At 45.6% G+C, this 20,268-nt stretch overlaps 1 protein-coding gene across 2 annotated transcripts; it reads left to right on the top strand.

The window, feature by feature from the left end:
* The first annotated feature begins 8,743 nt into the window (after positions 1-8,743).
* Positions 8,744-14,397, top strand: LOC128349279 (claudin-34-like). 2 transcript variants are annotated; one of them, XM_053305312.1, is made up of 3 exons: positions 8,744-8,897; positions 10,757-10,921; positions 13,142-14,397. In XM_053305312.1, the coding sequence occupies exons 2-3, from the start codon at positions 10,845-10,847 to the stop codon at positions 14,127-14,129; spliced, it is 1,065 nt and encodes a 354-aa protein (XP_053161287.1). In that variant the 5' UTR covers positions 8,744-8,897; positions 10,757-10,844; the 3' UTR covers positions 14,130-14,397. The 2 variants fall into 2 exon arrangements, with proteins under 2 accessions (XP_053161287.1, XP_053161288.1); XM_053305313.1 differs by lacking the exons at positions 8,744-8,897; positions 10,757-10,921 and adding an exon at positions 11,379-11,982.
* Positions 14,398-20,268: the final 5,871 nt, after the last annotated feature.

The raw sequence follows: 20,268 nt of genomic DNA, 5'->3' as shown, positions 1-20,268 counted from the left end.
GTGGTGGATGAATAACGGCCAAAATGGCCCATGAGAAGGTGGCCGCCCCCGCCTATCGCCCTCCCGCGCACCCAGCTGCCGGAGCCCACCTTACCCGCTCCAGCCCGAAGGAGAAGAGAGGAACTCAGAAACAGAGCTATTCTCTGTGTTAAGCTGCTGCCCATACTGTCGCAATGGACGCAATAGGCATCCTTTGCGTCCATAGCGGCAGTTTGAGCAGTGACTTAGCACAGAGAGGAGCTCTGCTCGTGAGCTCCTCTCTTTTCCCTCGGGCTGGAGCGGGTAAGGTGGTCTTCGACAGCTGGGAGGGCGATAGGCGGGGGCGGCGACCTTCTCATGGGCCATTTTGGCCCTTAATCTTTTTTGGGGGGGAGCGGGGAAGGTGATTTTGGGCAGCTGGGAGGGCGGGTGAGCAGGCGGCGGCGGCTGTGAGCGGGCGGGGGCCTCGTTGGCGGCTTCGCCGCCACCTCGCCCAGCTTCATTTTGGGCAGCTGGGAGGGCGGGTGAGCAGGCGGGGGCGACGGCTGTGAGCGGGCGGGGGCCTCGTTGGCGGCTTCGCCGCCACCTCGCCCAGCTTCCCTGTCCCCCGTCTCGGTCTTCCCCCGCCGCCATTGCCCTCGCCTTTTTCAGGGCGGCCGCTTCTGGTTGTCTCGGCCTCCTCTCGCCGTGCCTCGGCCACTTTCCCCCGCCGCCACACACCGGCTAATGGCCGCCTGTGGCTGTGGGACACTGGTGTCTGAGGTCCTGTGTCCCTTGGGCTCTTCTGGGCCTGTGCTTCGCGCAGGCCCAGAACAGCCCAGGGAGGCAGGGACGCAGATCCCCAACATTCCAAAGCCACGGCCACTCACTTAGCCTTTTATTATATAGGATTCTATTTGTATCCCCCCCCCCCCGGCATTCAAAAATAAATAAATAATAAAAATGGCTCAGGGCTGTTTACACAGAGAAATAATACACAATTTGTTGAATTTTAGAATGAGATATTACAGAGAGATTGGGGGGGGGGCTGTTCTTACCTATGTTATCATCACTTCTCTGCCCTATGCCATCTACAATAAAGAGAGAGAGAGAGAGAGAGAGAGAGAGAGAGAGAGAGAGAGAGTTGGTCTTACTCAGAAAACCCTTCAAAACAGTACTCATCTAGAATTTATTTTAAATTTTTAAAATGTAATTTACCAGATACTGTGTTTCTAACAGCCTGTGATGTTAGAACCTCATCCTTTGGGATGAGATATGGGTCCGAACCCTTTGAGAGCGAAAAAGTGGCTCTCCCAGACCGAGGGGCTTGAACAACAGTTTCTGTAGAACATCAAATATAAATCAGTCATGTATATATCTTCATAACATTTTAAAACAATCTAAAAAAGGGGGGGGTTGGGGAGAGTAGAATATAGCCATACCCATATCTTGAGGGATATCAAGAAGATTGCTCATTTCATCATCCCTTATGCTCATCTTCTTTGGTGGTCTTTTTCTTTCTTTGTTTTGGTGAGTGCTGTTGAATATATACAAAAATACCCAATCAGGGACATGCTCAGACATATCCTCCCCAAACAGAACCTAAACGGGCACCAAGATGGAATATCGGCATGTTTACTCTCTTGCTGTGGGCTGTATCCGGCAGGCCTGTGGAAAACCAGAAGCGGTGGGGATAGGCCCCTTGCTGCTTAAAATGGAGGCCGAACTAAGACCCCACATGGACTCTCTTCACCCTAACAGCTTGCTAGATATTGAGAACTATTTCACATCCGTGATGGCTGCAGAATTTGCAGATGGGAAAATCAATAAGGGCAGATTTTTAACTATTTTTCTGTTTGGTGGTTTGCTTACAAAAAGTCTTACAAAGCGTCTATGTCCTGCGGTGAGCCAGCAAATCATGGACAAGATGGCCCTTTTTATTACAGATTACATTGTGAGGAGTGGCTGGCATGAACACGTGTGCTGGGTGAGTTTATTTAATTTAAACCATTTACAGGATTGTGAGTTGTGCATGCATAACCCTGTTTTATTTATTTGTTGCAGGAGAGCTGTTTTGCAGAGAACAGAAACTGCCCTTGGAATACTAGATTTCTACAGATGTTGAGGCGTACATCAAAAATGCTGTATATAATACTGCCTGTGTAAATATAGGTTTTAAGAATAAAAATTTAAAAATAACAAGGGTCAGGGTTCTCATTAAAAAAAAAAAAAGGCCCTGTGGGTAAGATTCAAATCATTCCTGACCCTAAAACATGCTCTCCAGATATAAAAATAGGCATTTACTAAGGATTCAGGCAGATTCAAAATCAGGCCGCATGGCTTAGAGAAAAATGAGAGAAAAAGGGGTAAACTGCTAAAGAATCATGCATTTTAAACCAATCCTGGCCCCTAAAACAGGCTCTCCATATATAAAATAAGCATTTGCTAAGGATTCAGGCAGATTCAAAATCAGGCTGCATGGCGTAGAGAGGAAAAAATGAGAGAAACGGGGGGTAAATTACTAAAGTTACATGCACTTTTAAACCATACAAGGCCCTGAAAACAGGCTCTCCATATATAAAATAATAGCATACTAAAATATCAAAAGATTCCAAAGATATCAAACAGATTCAAAACCAGGCCCAGCAGCATATTTTAGAAAAAGCAACTTATAAAATGGTGGGTAGCCATACCTCAGACTTCTTTCTCTGCAGGGTCCTGCTTCTGGGGAGTGCTTCTGGGTGAAAGAGAAAGACTTCCTGCTTCAAACTAGTTTTATCAACGTGAGTTCTATGCTCACATGGTCTTGCAAGACCTTTCTGATTGGATGTCCACCAGCATGCTGGTTAGGGGAGTGGTAAAAGATTCATGATGGCTGATGGGATTATCCCCCAACCTACTACAGAACCCATTGTCTGATGAAAGCATCCTCTTGTCGGACCCCAACCTACTACAGAACCCTCAGGGCTGGTGAAGTTCCTTGTAAATATATCTGTAATAGGGTATCCCCAGCAAAAATAAAGCAGTCATTTGTTTAGAGCCAGGGTTATTTTATTTATTTATGAATTGATACATAATAATATAGTATTTTAATAGACATACAAAAACAGTCAGTATTCTAGGAAGAATGTATTAACAAAACAAAACAAAAAAAAAGCAAAAAACACATACCACTAGGGGGCAGTCGTGTACAACAGTTCCATTAGACTTTTGCGAGGGAATTTATTCAGGTATCTCTGGAACAAAAAACTGTCTGTATCCCCTTTTTTCGAGGACACAGTTCACAAAAGAGAGCATTCTGGAATCGTTCTGTTGTGGGATAGCTTCTAACACAGCCTGCGGGTCATCAGAACCCTTAACCCTGCTGATGAGGTTTAGAGTCTGATTCACGGTATCACTAGATAGCAATAACATTTTCAAGCTGTAAGCAATTATAATAATTATGTGGAGCACTGCTTTCACACACATCCTTGATGACAATGTTCTAATAAATCTGGAAACATTTCTATCGGTCCAAGTAACACATTCATGTGAGTCTTGCCCCCCTGCTTGAACCATACACCCGTAGCATGAATCATACATGTAATTCTTCAGGCAGTATTTTAAAATTCCATATACCCCCGCTCTGACAAGGCCTTTCATAGCAGAACGTCTTTTCCTTGCTGGTATGTAATCTGAATCATCCACTTGTAGTCCTAGGAAATTCTGCATAGTAACATGGCTGGGTTGATGCGTTCTCACAGCGGGAGGATTCTGTAGGATGGGGAAGGTATGCTGTTATTACTATTTCTTTCTATCTTTCTTTTAAAAGAGATATTCCCACCCCTAATTTCTCCATACGCACCCTGATATGCATGTTCCCGGGCTCTGTATAGTTCCATATTGATAGAGGCAGTGTGTCAAGGCCGCGGTCCTCACCCTCCTGGGAAAACATTAAAGAACACAGTTTTTATGTTGCAGCCCTGGGAACTCTCACATACTCCCCAAGTCTGTAACACCAACAGTGTTTATTTACCTGAGCTCCAAAAGATTCTGCCGCTGCATCTTCCAAGATTCCCTGCCACATTTCATAAAGTTCTTGGTCTTCTTCTTCGGGACGCTTAGCTGGTGGGAATTTCTCATCATCAGAACTTGTACTAATATACCGCTTTCTCGGGCTAGGGTTTACAATTGTTTCTTGTACAATATCCTCAAAGGATCTCTCTGGGGAACCCATGATCGCTCAAACCGTGGGTCTGCAAAAACAAAGTGGCTCAGAGAGAAACGGGGTATTCCTACTGAATCAGAATGGCCAGGCGTGTTCGTAGAGAGCTCACTTGACCCCGATACGGTCAATAAAGTTGCACAAAATGGCCACCCGACCATTATCACGCCTGCGCACGCGGACCTTTTCGGAGCCTGAAACCTATTCCTATTGTTCCAGGCTGACTAGGCGTGTTCGTAGAGGGGTCACATGTCCACCTTCGGACATGTCTGGGCATATTCTGGGGTAGGGGTGGTAGGGTGGGTGCCAGACTTCCGGGGTGAGGGCGTTCCCCTACTTCTGACCCTTCCCGACCACGTGGGGTCTCCTCTGGGCCTTTTCGACCAATAAAGTTGCACAAAATGGCCGCCCGACCATTATCACACCCGCTCACTTGGGCCTCTCTGGAGCCTGAAACCTGTTCCTATTGGTCCAGGGTGGCTAGGCGTCTTCGTAGAGGGGTCACATGCCCACCTTCGGACATGTCTGGACATATTCTGGGGTAGGCGTGGTAGGGTAGGTGCCAGACTACCGGGGGTAAGGGCGTCCCCCAATTCTGACCCTTTCCGGTCACGTGGGGGTCTCCTCAGCCCCTTCCGATGACGTATTTCTGGTGACGTAAGCACATTTTGACAGCTGCAAGCCCCCGCCCCCGTGACATCACTGTGACGTCATCCTCCAGCCACGTGCTTTTGTTTGTAAACAAAAGCACATGGTTTTTGACAGCAGGTATGCCCCTATACCACGCTTATCGCCAACTCAACCTCTTTTGTGAGGGGGCAGATTTACCTCATAGAGTGTTATCTGCGTTCTTCCTGCTGAGTTAATTGGCACATTAGCTTGCTGCTATTCTTTGCAAAAAGAGGGGAAGAGCTGCGGCAGGTTCACTCCAAGTGCAGAGTAGCCTTGGCTGGAAGTTAACTTGCTTCGTTTAACTTCTGGCGTCTACTTAGGGCAGGGATTCTCCATGTTGAGTCCCCAGATGTTATTGGACTTCAACTCCCCTAATTCCCAACCAAAGGTCACTGGGGCTGGGGATTATGGGAGTTGAAGTTCAATAACATATGGGGACTCAACGTTGAGAATCCCTGACTTAGGATACCCAGAGAGGGAGGGGATGCATCTGCTCCCCTTTCCAATTTGCTTATTAGGAGCCAAATCTAGGGGAATTTGGCTCACTGTCAACTAAGTGACCTGTCCCCATGTGCCACAAAATCACCTTAAGGCTGTTGCTTGAACTTTTGACAGTGCACTTTAAGGTCCTGTCAATAATCATGCCTTCTCCCGATGATGTTTACATGGAGAAATAGATGTGGGTGTCATCAGCATACTGATAACACCCTGCACCATAATCTCCTGATTATCTCTCCCAGTTGTTTCATGTAGATGTTAAGCAACATTGGAGACAATATGAAGCCCTGAGGGACACCATACAAAAGTTCAGATTTTAAAGAACAACAGTCTCCAAGGGACACCATCTGGAACCTGCCTGAGATAAAGGAGCAGAACCAGGACAAAGCAATGCCTCCCACCCCAAACCCACTCAGAGGTTCCAGAAGGATACTATGGTCAATAGTACTGAAAACTGCCAAGAGGTCCCCAAAGACCAACAGAGTCACACTCCCTCTGTCAATTCCCAATTGGAGATCAGCCATCACACCAGCCAAAACAGTCTGCACTCCATAGCCCACCCAAAAGCCAACCTGAAATGGGACTAGATAGTCAGTTTCCTCCAAGACTGCCTGGTGCTCGGAGGCCACCTGTTGCAGGGGAGTAACAGCAGGAGAGAGGGCATGCCCTCAACTCCTGCCTGTGGCTTCCAGCGGCATCTGTTGGGCAACTGTGCGAAACAGGATGCTGGACTAGATGGACCATGGGCCTGATCTAGCAAGGCTGTTCTTATATTCTTATTTTTCTTATGTTCTCTCCGTTACCTTGCCCAACCATGGAAGGTTGCAGACAGGCCTATAGTTGCTTAACTCTTAGGGAACCAAGGCAGGCTTCTTCAGAGGAGTCCTAATAATTGCCTCCTTAAGGCGAGGAGGCATCCTGCTCTCCCTCAGAGAAGCATTATACTCTCACAGGCCTTCTACAACAACAACCCCCCCCCCCGCCAGATAGTATGAGCCATGTTGGGCTAGGGTCAAAAGAAAAGGTGGTAGGCCGCACCATTCCAAACAGCTTGTCCACATCCTCAGGAGTCACAAACTGGAACTGATCCAACTTAACGACTTAAGAGGAGTTGCTGGACACCTCCACATCACACTCTGTAGTAATTGTGGGGCACATACTAGTACTCTTACAACCCTAGACAACTCTGCTGGACGTGGAGGTGTGGTCCAGTGCCGGAAGGGGTCTCCCTTTAAGGGGGGGGGTTGCACTTACCCCTCCCACTACTTTCCCCCCACTGGCACTCCCTTTTTCTGAAATGATTTTGGGGCGGCAGCGTTCCTCCCTGCCACCCCTGCCCCCATTGTTAGCTGAAAATCTAACAATCTAACAATCAGATTATCTAACAATCTAACAATCAGATTAACAATCTATCTAACAATCAGATTATCTGAGAGGGTCTGGTAAACATAATAAATACTTCTCTGAGGAAGGGCAGGATGCCGCCTTGTCTTAAGGAGACAATCATTAGAATATACTGGGGGGGGGGGGGGAGAACCTACATTGGACCCCTCAGATTTAGGCAACTATAGGCCCATCTCTAATGTTCAAAGGTTGGGCAAGGTGATTGAGAGAGTGGTGGCCTCTCAGCTCCAGTTGTGGACGAAACTGATTATCTAGACCCATTTCAAACCGGCTTTCAAGCAGGCTTTGGGGTTGAGACTGCCTTGGTCAGCCTGATGGATGATCTCCAACTAAGTATTGACCCTACTGTGTGACTCTGCTGATCCTTTTGAATCTCTCAGCGGCTTTCAATACCATGACCACAGTATCCTTCTGAATTGCCTGAGGGAGGTGGGATTAGATGGCACAGTTTTACAGAGGTTCCATTCCTACCTCTTGGGTAGATTCCAGATAGTGTCAATTGGAAACTGTTGCTCTACAAAGCAAGAGTTACTATATGGCGTTCCACAAGGCTCCATACTGTCTCTAGTGCTCTTTAACATCTTCATGAAACAGCTGGAAGAGATCATTACGAGATTTGGTGCAGAGTGTTATCAATATGCTGATGATGCTCAAATCTCTCCCTATCAACTTCATCAGTCAATGGCATAACTTCCCAAATGGCCTGCTTGGAGGCAGTAATGGGCTGGATGAAGGATAATAAACTGAAAGTGAATCCAAATAAGATGGAGGTACTGATTGTGAGGAGTCAAGACATGAGAGATGGTTTCTATCTGCCTGTTCTAGATGGGGTTACACTCCCCCTGAAAGAGCACATACGTAGCTTGGGAGTGCTCCTGGATCCAAAACTTTCTCTGGTTTCTCAGGTTGAGGCAGTAGCCAGGAGCACTTTTTATCAGCTTCAGCTGATACATCATCTAAGCCCATTTCTGGAGGTAAATGACCTTAAAACAGTAGTACACATGCTGGTAACCTCCAGGCTTGACTACTGTCATGTACTCTACATGGGGCTGCCTCTGCATGTCGTCTGGAAAATACAACTGGTACAGAATGTGGCAACCTGGTTGGTCGCTGGAACAACCCCAAGGGTCCATGTAACACTGATTTTTAAAGAATTGCACTGGCTGCCAGTATGTTTCTGAGCGAAATACAAAGTGCTGGTTATTACCTATAAAGCCCTGAATGACTTATGTCCAGAGTACTTAAGAGACTGCTTCCTTTGTCATGAACCCTGCCATCTATTAAGATCATCTGGGGAAGTCTGGTAATGGTTGTTGCAAGCTTGTCTGGTGGCGACTCAGAGCTAGGCCTTCTCTGTGGCTGCCCCAGGGCTTTGGAATGCACACCCTGTCAAAATAAGAATTTCTCAATCTCTGATTACTTTTTAAAAGACTCTTAAGACTACTTGTTTTCTCAGGATTTTAATTAAAACTAACTTTAAACTATTTAATTGTTTAACTCTGTGAATTGTTTTAATTGTTTTTATTCTGTGAAAGTGTTTTGTTTTATTTTTATATTGTAACTTAGATTATGTACACCACACACACGTCTATCTATCTATCTAGCTATCTATCTATCTATCATCGCCCGGCGGTATATAAATATGATTGAGTGAGTGATAAACAAACACCTGTGACAATTGCAAGCTAGCATCTTCCCTGCTGGATGCGATGGTGAAAGGACTTGGAGTGCTTAACTACAGTGTGACTTATCAGAGAAGATGAGGAATTCTTGGGCAGAGCCCAAGCATAGGCGGAATTGGGGGGGAGGGCAGGGCACGTGCCCTAGGCGCCACTGAGGTGGGGGCGCCATGCCAGCTGCTGCCACCCCCACCCCATTGCCCACCTGCCCAGCCCCAGGGCCCCTCAGCCACTTGCCTCCAGCTCCGGCCTAGGATCGGCAGTGAGGCCTAGGAACGGAGCAGCCTGCAAACTGCAGAGCTCTTCTCTCCCCGCCTCTCAGCTGATCGGCGGGTGGGCCGGGCTTCCAGAGAGGCCTCCGAGTAGGCCTCCCTGAAGCCTGAACTCGGCAGGCCCCAGCAAGCCAGGAAGGAGGCTGGCAGAGCTCCCTGCAGCAGACCCTCCCTGCAGCAGACCAGACCATCCAGCACAGCTTTTGCAAGGTAGGCTGTGAATTCCTTTTTGTGCTTACCCCCATATATAGGGATCTGCTTGCCATAGGGCTTTGATAGGGGGGGTGGGGCGAGACTGAGAAGTCTCTGAATATTTAATTTAAAACAGACTGAAAAATGTGCTGGCTTTAAAAACAAAAACTATCTAAGGCCTATAAGTGGCTTGTTTCATGTCAGAAAATCACAAAAACGTCTGGAACAAATATTTATTTATTCATTCATTCTTTCTTTCATTTATAAATGCACTTATGTTCAAGTTGTTTTGCAACCCAGAAGGTCTGAGTGAGAACTGTGAAGCATGTGTTGTGCTTTTATTTTATTTTATTTTTCTTGTGTGTGAACTGCTCTCCAATAACTTGCAGGGACTTCAGGGTAAATCTGGCCAACATGTGAATGCAGCACCTCCATTCCAGAGGAGATGTGTGTTAAAGGGCTTTAAAAGCCTCGTGTGAAAAACCTCCTGGAATCAAACTTTACTGAATTTGTTCAGAATTCTGAGAAAACAAACATAGGCTCACCCTGCATGTTTGAAAGTCTCCTTTGCTAATCTGCAGCGAGGGGGCCATTTTAATAATTAGCATTGCCAGTGTGTTCTAGGCATGAAAAGTAGCACAAATATATAGTACTGAATGTATATCACCTATATACTGTGAAGTGTGCATGTGTGTATTCAGTGAAATGTATTTCCAGGCAGCATACTTATTTTGAAATATCAGACTTAAATCCTTGGGGGCCTGGGATGTGTGGAGGCCCTGGACTTTGAGGGGCTGGGGGCCCATTTTAAAATCCCATCTTGGCCCATTCCAACCTTGCTCTGCCCCTGGCGGTCACTAGACATGGGTTTCTGCACAATACCTGCACAGAAGAAACTCCCATGTAGAAAATGTGTCTCTTGTCAATTGACCCTGAATTTTTCCATCCATGACTGGGATATTTGAGAGTTAGAGTCAATCATAAAAGAACAGAACACTTGGGTGAAGGACACATTAGGATGGTTGCCCCCAAAGGTTATTGGATCCAATAGGATTCCAAGAAGCCTTGGAAGGCTTTAAGGTTGGTTCTGCCAGTGATTCTGTTGATGCCATTGTTCAGACTTGGAATAATGAACTTACTAGGGCAGTAGACACAATCGAATAAATAAATAAATAAATAAATTGCTCCTAGGCGCCCTCTCCAACCTGCTTCTAAATTAGTCCCTTGGTATACAGAAGAACTTAGGGGGTTGAAGTGGCAAGGTAGACAGCTTGAGCACAAGTGGAGAAAGACTTGGCTCAAATCTGACAGATTACAACACAGAGCACATCTGAAAGTCTTTGCTCTTGTAACATGTGCAGCAAAGAAGCAGTTCATTTCTGCCCGCATTGATTCTGTTAGCTCATGTCCAGTGGAGTTATCTAGGGTTGTGAGAGGGCTAGTACTTGTCCTTCATCCCCTGAATGAGTACTTATACCCATCAGTTACCCTTTAAAAAAACCTTTAAATAAGTTCTTTGCAGATAAAATATCTTGTATTCGAGCTGAACTAGACTCTACAGTTTTTATTTTATTTATTTTTACACTTATATCCCACTCTTCCTCCGAGGAGCTCAGAGCAGTTACTGCAGAGTCTACTCCTATGGTGCGGAGCAGTAGCTCCCCTTGTGTGGTCAGGTGTGGAGTCAGCCAAGCTGCGGCCTGGATCCAAGCCCCGTCCGGCGGCCCCTCCAATGATATCCCATGCACTTGACGTTATGCACACAGGGTGTGCCCTGAACGAACACCCCCCCTACAAGCTACAAGCGAGTGCTTGCCAATCATTTTCAAGCAGTGTTTGCTGCCTGAAAGCGTCTATTCTCCTTTCTCTCCCTCCAGAGGTGACATCATGTGACATCACGCGCAAAGGGGACATGACCTCAAGCTCCAAAGAGCCCGAGCGAGCGCTTGCTGCCTGAAAGCATCTATGCCAGAGGTCCAACCATACTGGACAGGTCTCACCAGAGGAGCCAGACAAAGAGTGCCTCTCCCATCAACAATATGGTGAGATGTAACTTTAATAAATCTATACTGGATCGGTCGGCGCCTGGGTCAACAAGGACCACGCCAGGTGCTGGAGTCCCTGGACATCTGGTGGCAAGTGGGCTACAGGACTCAGGATCTTCAGTTGAGCAACCAGGGCTGGAGACTGCAAGGTTACTGGAAGAAACATCACTTAAACGGAAAAAATATATGATTTATTATTTATTTATTTATTTATTTATTTACACAGTCAGACAGGTGTTATGGACTGGTTTGTTTTATCCAGACATTGAGTCCTTCCCAAGGACCTGGGATGGCTGAATTTTATTGTCAATGTTGTTGCTATTGTTATAGATATCGTCGCAGAATATAGGCTGTTCCCAGTAAAGTTGCTTTATTATTATTATTATTATTATTATTATTATTATTATTTAATTAATTAGATTTCTATACCGCCCTTACAAAAATGGCTCAGGGCGGTTTACACAGAGAAATAACAAATAAATAAGATGGATCCCTGTCCCCAAAGGGCTCACAATGCACCTGCAGGGAGTGGTTCCGTGCACACCACTACTCTAAAGTCAGGCAGTCAGGCCTTCATGTACTTTCATTTGGTTGTGATTACAAATTACACACACACACACACACACACACACACACACACACACACACACACTCTAATTTGCAATAACAAATATTTCTAAATGCATTTTACATAGCAAATGGAATATGAAACAATTCCCTGTCCCAGAAGGCTTCCTTCTCTAAAAAGAAGCCCAAGGGAGACATTAACAAGATCCTCTGGGAAGCTTGCAGTTCTAAATTGAATAGGCACAGTTGCTCTCCCCTCGCGAAAAATAGGACCATCTCCCCTTTAAAAAATGTGCCCCTTTTAAAGTTAGCAGGGTGGTTGGCAGCATTCTAACCGGCTCAGAACTCTACAGAGGAGTTGCCGTGGCGCCCAGCTCAAACGCTCACAGGTCTTCCTTTGGCGAGGAAGGCAGCTTGAAGACCTGGATCTTTGCACGCTACGCTCTTGAGCCATACATACTGGTACATGCTACAGTACTTCGCAGATACATGTAAGTATATGCTATTAAGAGCTCCCACCTTCCCAAAGAGTAAGAAGTCCAGTGGTAGCGCTGCACCATTTTCTTTGGCTAAGAAAGCACTTGAGAATTATATTGTCCATGTAATAATGGGTTGTATTTCCAAGACTAAAAGTAGAGCATAGCTGAAGCCATGGACTTCTGTCGCAGACAGTAAAACTGCTGATCCTGCCTCAGATTCCCAAAGAGAACAATTGCTTGGACTCACAGCTTTCCAGGCTGCTTCTGGTCCAGCTAAACCTAAACTACCTCAGATTCTCTCTCCCTGTCTCTGCACCTGTGAATTCCCCCACTCTCTTCTGACTGATTTAATCCTCCTCCACCAGTTGCTTTAAAAATACAGCAACTGAAGGCTGCTGAGAAAAGGCCATTCATTGAGGTCATTTACACAATCAAAAAATGGGTTCTCCCTGGTTTTGGGAACTCCCAATTTTCAGTTGTGAGGAACAAGGTAAGAGGAAATCCTAGGTAGAAGTGATTGTGTGGAAGCAAGGTTGTGGGAAACGCTACCCAGGTTTTCCTCCTACATTGTTTCCACAGAATCACTTCTACCCGAGTTTCCACCTACCTTGCTTAATCACAAAATTGGGAGCACATGGTACACACCTGCCAAACCCTGCCACAACACAGGTTTTGGTTGTGTGAATGACCCAGTGACTTTGGTCAGATGTCTGTGAGAGAGAACTGCAGCAAAAGGACCATTCACGGTAATCAAGATAGCCAAGCTTGTGTGGGTGGGTGGGTGCAGATGCTGCTCAAAGTATAGAATCCGCTCCTTTTCTGGGCACGTAACCTTTCAACCTAGTCTTTGAATCTTGACCTGTTGACCGCTTTCCCAGGAGCCTTTTTTACTTCCTTGTAAAAGGACTGTTGGGAGCTTGGTGGTGGGGCAGTCTAAGTAGCTTCCAGAAGTCTGCATTCAAAGGTGGGGAAACAGTTCCTGACACTTATAATGGAAGAGGCAGCAGACTTCCATTCTTACGTTTGCAGGTGGGATATGTGATGTTCTAGAACAAGGTTCAAAGCTGAACAGGGTCCTAATTGGTGTCACTCCTTGTCCAAACTTTAAAAGATGTACTTACATGTGTATAATGGCATATACATATATATGTGTGTGTGTGTTTTATCCCAGTAAATCTGCAGTTTCCAAGATGGGCGACGTCGTAATGAATACCGTAGCGTCAACTGGTGCAGTATTAAAAATTAAGAAATGCCTGGCTGAGGTCAGCTTCTTGCAACTTTGTGCCTTTTTCCTGAGCCTTAGTGGATGGCTTATGTGTATGACATCCGCAATCCTTGTCCAGTGGAGAGTGTGGCACTTTAGTAACCACTATGGTGGAACCAGCATTGCTTGGATTGGGATTTGGGAAATCTGCCGTGTCGATGAAGATCCGTCTATTGATGAGCAAAATCGCATGAACTGTACAGCATTCAGCAATCTACACACCTTCCTCCCCAGTGAGATTATAGCTGCCCAGAATCTCATGGTACTCGCTACCATTGCGGGGGCAGTGCAAACAGGCTTTCTCTCTGTGGCCTTCTCCAATATATATAGGAAGGAAAAACAGAGAAAACACGTTGCCAACCTTTTTTTGATTGCAGGCCTCCTAAATTTATCATCGGGAATAGGTGTCTTCATTCCAATTGTTTGGAATATGGTTTCCGTCTTGTCAGAAGTGCCAATTTTCTTCCCTGAAGATTTCCATTTACCACATAAACCAGAATACCAGTATGTTGGAGCTGCGCTTCTGGTTGGGCTGATTTCTGCAATTTTCCAGATCTTGAGCGGATGTTTTATTCTGCGCAGTAAGCATTTGGCAGTCAAGAAAATATCAGCAATGGCAACAGAGGCATCTGCAAGGGCAAGTGAAACCACTCTTTGTCAAAAGTGTTCATTGTCCTTAGTGCCTAAAACCCCAAAGCCAGAGGAATCTGCTTCTGTGACCATCGACAGCCCATTGGACGTGCGACGCACTGAAAACCCATCTGTGATTGTCCAGATGGATAACTTCTCTGAAGACGTGACCAATCCCAGAGAGCCTGTTCCATCATTGCCCCAAAGTCACATTATATTGGTGACTCCATACATTGAACCAACAGTTGGTGATGAATCTAAATAATCAGATTCTAAACACACCAGGACATGAACTGTGAACATTTGAAATTTATTGAAACCTTTGAAAGGGATAGTGGGTCTGTTTATGTTGCAGGAATATTTGTTTGTTTGTTTGTTTGTTTGTTTATTGCTGTAGGGGTTGTTTTTATACTTTGGGGATAACTTTTGTGCTGTTAACAATAATGGTTGTTTTCATGGTATAGGCTACAATTATCTTTGATAGTTTTGTGTTTCTCATCTTTTATTAAAAATATCCACCTATTTTAATCACATGGTTGGCTCTTGCTATTTCATTAGTATGAAACAATGTACAATACCTTGATAACTAAAGTGCCACCCGGTCACATCACTGCCCTGCCTGAATACCCAAACCACAAGCAATTCAGGGGGTGGGGACTTCCAACTATCATGAAATTACCACTTTAATGATGGAACACCTATGTTGTAAGGTTCTTACTCTAGTGTTTCTGGCTGATCTGCCAATGAAAGCAATTAACTATCCAAAATGATAGAAGGGATGATTAGTTTCTAAAGCTAGAAAAGACAAAGCGAGAGCATATTTGTGAGAAGAACCATGGACCGATGTTCTCACTAACCATGCAGAAGTGCTGCATGCAAAGTACCTGCATGCAAAACACATAGATCATTGCATGGAATCTAGAGCCTCACTGACTAGAACCTATAAGTACTTAGGTTTAGTTTTTCATGCAAATGGGACATGGGGAACATGCTGCAGCAAGTGCTCAGAGGAGCGCATCTGCTATATTAACCTTTTTCCACACTAAAGGGGGATATTTTATCCCAGAGGCTTTTAAGGTATAACATGCTAAAATATTGGCACAAATCTGTTCCACCTGTAATTTCAAACCTATGGAAGTGGTCCAGTCTAGATTCCTTCATGCCATATTTCAGGTGCCTAGATGTGTCTCGAATGCCATCCTATACCTTTAAGCATAACCAGAGTGGAGGCCCTGGGATGGCCTGGGCCATTTAATTGCTGGTTCAAATTACATTTCTGCCACCAGGGCCTTGCCCCCCTGGTACTGAAGGATGAGTTCCACTCTAACTGGTGTAAGAACTTCTATGATAAATTGGGTAAATATGGCTTCTCTCCACACTACTTATTTTCATTGGGATATGAGGCTGCCAAAGAAATTATTAAACAAATAGTGGATATGGAGAAGTAAGTTGATTTAATTTATGTTGCCCCCAGTAGTATTCCAGACGGTTTCCCAAACTACCTTCAGCCAGCTGTGTACTTCACAAATGTGACCACTCTAAATCAGAGGAGAGCTTTCTCACTGGTGCGGTTTAATGCCCTGCTTTCTGCCATTTTGGGTGACAGATTTAAGAAAATACTGCTCAGGAACTGGCTATGTCCATGCTGCTTGGACAATATTGAAACCATTTCACATGTTGTTCTATATTGTTCATATAATTATAGGGACATTGCCTAGATTGAACCACTTTCTAAAAATATGCCAGGTTGATGGGAAGAATACTACATTCATTCATTCATTCATTCATTCATTCATTCATTCATTCATTCAAATTTTCTTATATACCACCTCCTCCAAAGACTCTAGGTGGTGAACAACAATACCAGTAACAATTAATACAATAATAATAAATAAATAAATAATAAAAGGGCAAACACCTGATGAAACAGGTAGGTCTTAAGAAGGGCCTTAAAAGAAGGTGCTGAATGAATCTGGCGGGGGGAGAGTGTTCCAAAGAACTCTTATCTCCTTCCTTCTGGCAGACCAGTATATAGCCATTACAGCTGGAGTAGCAAGATGCTATGTGGCAGCTTGTAAACTGAGACAGGAGCAATTGACTAATTGTGATTGAGATCTCTGTATACTTTGATGTTCTATTATCTAGCTCTGTTGTTTTGATCTTATTTTGTTTTATCTTGATTGCTACTTTTATTTTTATTTGTTGATTGCTGGTCAGTGACCATAATAGATTCATTCATTCATAGAGCCTCACTGAGCAGGGGCCATCTTCCCTGTAGCCAGGATTCCCAAAAGTTGTTAACTACAGCTCCCATCATCTTCAGCTGCAATGGCCCCTGGCTGGAGATTACGGAGTTGTAGTCAACCACATCTGGGAACCCCTGTTACAGGGAACACTGGTGGTGTTAATGAAACTGTCCTGGGGTGATTGGTGAACACCGCTAAATTTGCGTTTGGGCTTGCATGGGGAAATTAGCTCAGAGAGGACAGTTCCAGGTCAGATTAAATCTGTTCAAAGTTGTGGACCCAGGAAATGACTGAGGCAAGATACAAGTTTCAAAATCAAAAAACTTTATTGTAGGATGGGGTACAGCTGAAAGAAATGTGTGGTTAAAGAAGTATTACTATTAAAGATACACTCATCTGCAATGAGGCGTTTTAGCTTAAAGTCCTAATTGTATAAATCCCCAGGTGGGCAAGAGAAAGAGGACTTTAGAGCAGGACTTTAGAAGACTGGGCAGATCAGGCTAGGCAAGAAAACTGATCTGGCAAGTGGCACAAAGAACTGAGCAGCGGCCATGTTCCCTGTAGCCAGGATTCCCAGAAGTTGTCAACTACAGCTCCCATCATCAGGAATTGCTGAGGCACGCCAAGGCTGTTTGTCATGAAAATAGAGTGCATAGATGCGAGAAGAGGAAATTTGCACCAACAGAGAGTCCAGTAATCCAATCAGTACTTTTAATGGGTGCAGCCTCGGTCCTTATCGCCAACTCAACCTCTTCTGTGAGGGGGGAGATTGACCTCATAGAGTGTTATCTGCGTTCTTCCTGCTGAGTTAATTGGCACATTAGCTTGCTGCTATTCTTTGCAAAAAGAGGGGAAGAGCTGCGGCAGGTTCACTCCAAGTGCAGAGTGGCCTTGGCTGGAAGTTAACTTGCTTCATTTAACTTCTGGGGTCTACTTAGGGCAGGGATTCTCCATGTTGAGTCCCCAGATGTTATTGGACTTCAACTCCCCTAATTCCCAACCAAAGGTCACTGGGGCTGGGGATTATGGGAGTTGAAGTTCAATAACATATGGGGACTCAACGTTGAGAATCCCTGACTTAGGATACCCAGAGAGGGAGGGGATGCATCTGCTCCCCTTTCCAATTTGCTTATTAGGAGCCAAATCTAGGGGAATTTGGCTCACTGTCAACTAAGTGACCTGTCCCCATGTGCCACAAAATCACCTTAAGGCTGTTGCTTGAAATTTGACAGTGCACTTTAAGGTCCTGTCAATAAGCCTGCCTTCTCCCGATGATGTTTACATGGAGAAATAGATGTGGGTGTCATCAGCATACTGATAAGACCCTGCACCATAATCTCCTGATTATCTCTCCCAGTTGTTTCATGTAGATGTTAAGCAACATTGGAGACAATTTGAAGCCCTGAGGGACACCATACAAAAGTTCAGATTTTGAAGAACAACAGTCTCCAAGGGACACCATCTGGAACCTGGCTGAGAAGTAGGAGCAGAACCACCACAAAGCAATGCCTCCCACCCCAAACCCACTCAGAGGTTCCAGAAGGATACTATGGTCAATAGTACTGAAAACTGCCAAGAGGTCCCAAAAGACCAACAGAGTCACACTCCCTCTGTCAATTCCCAATTGGAGATCAGCCATCACACCAACCAAAACAGTCTGCACTCCATAGCCCACCCAAAAGCCAACCTGAAATGGGACTAGATAGTCAGTTTCCTCCAAGACTGCCTGGTGCTCGGAGGCCACCTGTTGCAGGGGAGTAACAGCAGGAGAGAGGGCATGCCCTCAACTCCTGCCTGTGGCTTCCAGCGGCATCTGTTGGGCAACTGTGCGAAACAGGATGCTGGACTAGATGGACCATGGGCCTGATCTAGCAAGGCTGTTCTTATATTCTTATGTTTCTTATGTTCTCTCAGTTACCTTGCCCAACCATGGAAGGTTGCAGACAGGCCTATAGTTGCTTAACTCTTAGGGAACCAAGGCAGGCTTCTTCAGAGGAGTCCTAATAATTGCCTCCTTAAGGCGAGGAGGCATCCTGCTCTCCCTCAGAGAAGCATTATACTCTCACAGGCCTTCTACAACAACAACCCACCCCCCCGCCCGCCAGATAGTATGAGCCATGTTGGGCTAGGGTCAAAAGAAAAGGTGGTAGGCCGCACCGTTCCAAACAGCTTGTCCACATCCTCAGGAGTCACAAACTGGAACTGATCCAACTTAACGACTTAAGAGGAGTTGCTGGACACCTCCACATCACACTCTGTAGTAATTGTGGGGCACATACTAGTACTCTTACAACCCTAGACAACTCTGCTGGACGTGAGCTTGCAAACACATTACGTGCAGAAAATAATTGCTTCTTTGCCACATGTATTGCCTGAGCATAGATCTTCAAATGCTCTTTGTGTTGCAATCTGTTGGATTCGAGTTAAATATTTTCCCATTTGTGCTCCAGTCATCTACCTTGCTGCTTCAGCCCCCGTAGTTCTTCTCTGTACCAAGGGGTCAATTTTGAAGTGGGTAAAAGAGGATGCCTAGAAGATATCCTGTCTACTGCACTGGTGAGCTTGCTGTTCTCTACTAGTGCATCAACAGGATCACCAGCAGAGTCAACACTAAATCCCTCTAAGGCTTCTTGGGATCCTATTGGATCCAATGGGCTTCTCAGATGGAACTTCCTAATACTCCCCTCATCCCTGTGAAGGAGGGGCATGACTGTGAGTCCAACCTTAACCAGATGGTGGTCCATCTAGTTCCCATCTGGAATATGTGTTTGCAAAGAGGAATCAGGGAGTTGTGCAAGTGAACTTAGCAAAGAATTGTGCTGGGAAGGCACATCAAATGCCAAGGAATGTGGACAGTGAGTGACCTGCACGGAATATGCTCTGTTTTCTTACCCTAAGAGAACAGGAATTCACCTCTATAGGGATGAAAGACACATTAGGTTGGTCTGCCCAAGAACGTTTTTGGATCCAATAGAAGCCTTGGAAGGGTTTTGAGTTTGCTCTGCCGATGATTCTGTCAACACTCTGGTGCAAAGCTGGAATAACACACTCACTAGAGCAGTAGACACAATCAAAACCTGCTTCAAAATTAGCCTTGTGGTATTCAGAAGAATTGCAGGAGGTGAAGCAGCAAAATAGATGGCGAGAGTGCATAAAGGGAAAGACTCTACTCGAATCCAACTGGTTACAGCATGGGCAGCAACAGCAATGAATATTTATATACTACTTTTCCATACAAGTTTCCAAAGTGATTTGTATAGAGAAATAAAGAAAGATGAATAAGCACATCTGAAGTTCTGTTGTCTGGATCTGTTTGTCATGCAGCAAAGAAGCAATTCTCTTCTCCCTGCATTTCTTCTGCAAGTTCATGTCCAGAGGAGTTGTCTAGGGTTGTGAGGGGGCTAGTACAAGCCCCTCCCCCTTGAATCCGAATTTGGAACCATCAGTTATCTGCTGAGACACTTTTAATGATCTTTGCATGTGGACAAAATCTCTCATATTAAGGCCAAACTGGATTCTATAATTAGGACAGAGTCTGTTATGGGTAGGGATGTGCACAGAACCGTGGAGGTGTGGTCCAGTTCCGGAAAGGGTCTCCCTTTAGGGGGGGGTTGCACTTACCCCTCCCACTACTTTCCCCCCACTGGCACTCCCTTTTTCTGAAATGATTTTGGGGCGGCAGCGTTCCTCCCTGCCACCCCTGCCCCCATTGTTAGCTGAAAATACCGGAAGTCACAAGTGCACATGTGCCTGCTGCCACACCCACGACCCCACCGTGCACATCAGTGCAACGTGCGTGGTTGGCGCACGCGCACTGCAGCGGGTGGACTTGCACTTGTCACTTCCGGTATTTCTGGCTAACGGCAGGGGCAGGGGCAGCGGGGAGGAATGCTGCTGCCCCAAAATCATTTCAGAAAAAGGGAGTGCCGGTGGGGGGAAAGTGGCGGGATGGGTAAGTGCAACCCCAAGCCCTTAAAGTACCACCCCCACCCCCACTGGCACCGGACCGCTGGACCAGACCCCATTTGAACCGGTTTGGAGGCCTCTAACACGGCCTCGTGCACATCCCTTTTGGGGATCTACAGCAACTCCTCTTATGCGGTCAGACTAGATAACTTTCAGTTTGTGACTCCTAAGGATGTGGACAAGCTGTTTTGA

This window comes from Hemicordylus capensis, chromosome 3, assembly GCF_027244095.1.
Source record: "Hemicordylus capensis ecotype Gifberg chromosome 3, rHemCap1.1.pri, whole genome shotgun sequence".
NCBI lineage: Eukaryota > Metazoa > Chordata > Lepidosauria > Squamata > Cordylidae > Hemicordylus > Hemicordylus capensis.
This window is presented reverse-complemented; position numbering and strand designations above follow the sequence as displayed.

What these genes read in the sequence shown, in the direction of transcription:
- LOC128349279 (XM_053305312.1), top strand. Translation starts at nt 10,845, where the DNA reads ATGCCAGAGGTCCAACCATACTGGACAGGTCTCACCAGAGGAGCCAGA. An exon ending in CCTCTCCCATCAACAATATG is followed by an intron (nt 10,922 to 13,141) that starts GTGAGATGTAAC and finishes GTTTTATCCCAG; the next exon opens with TAAATCTGCAGTTTCCAAGA.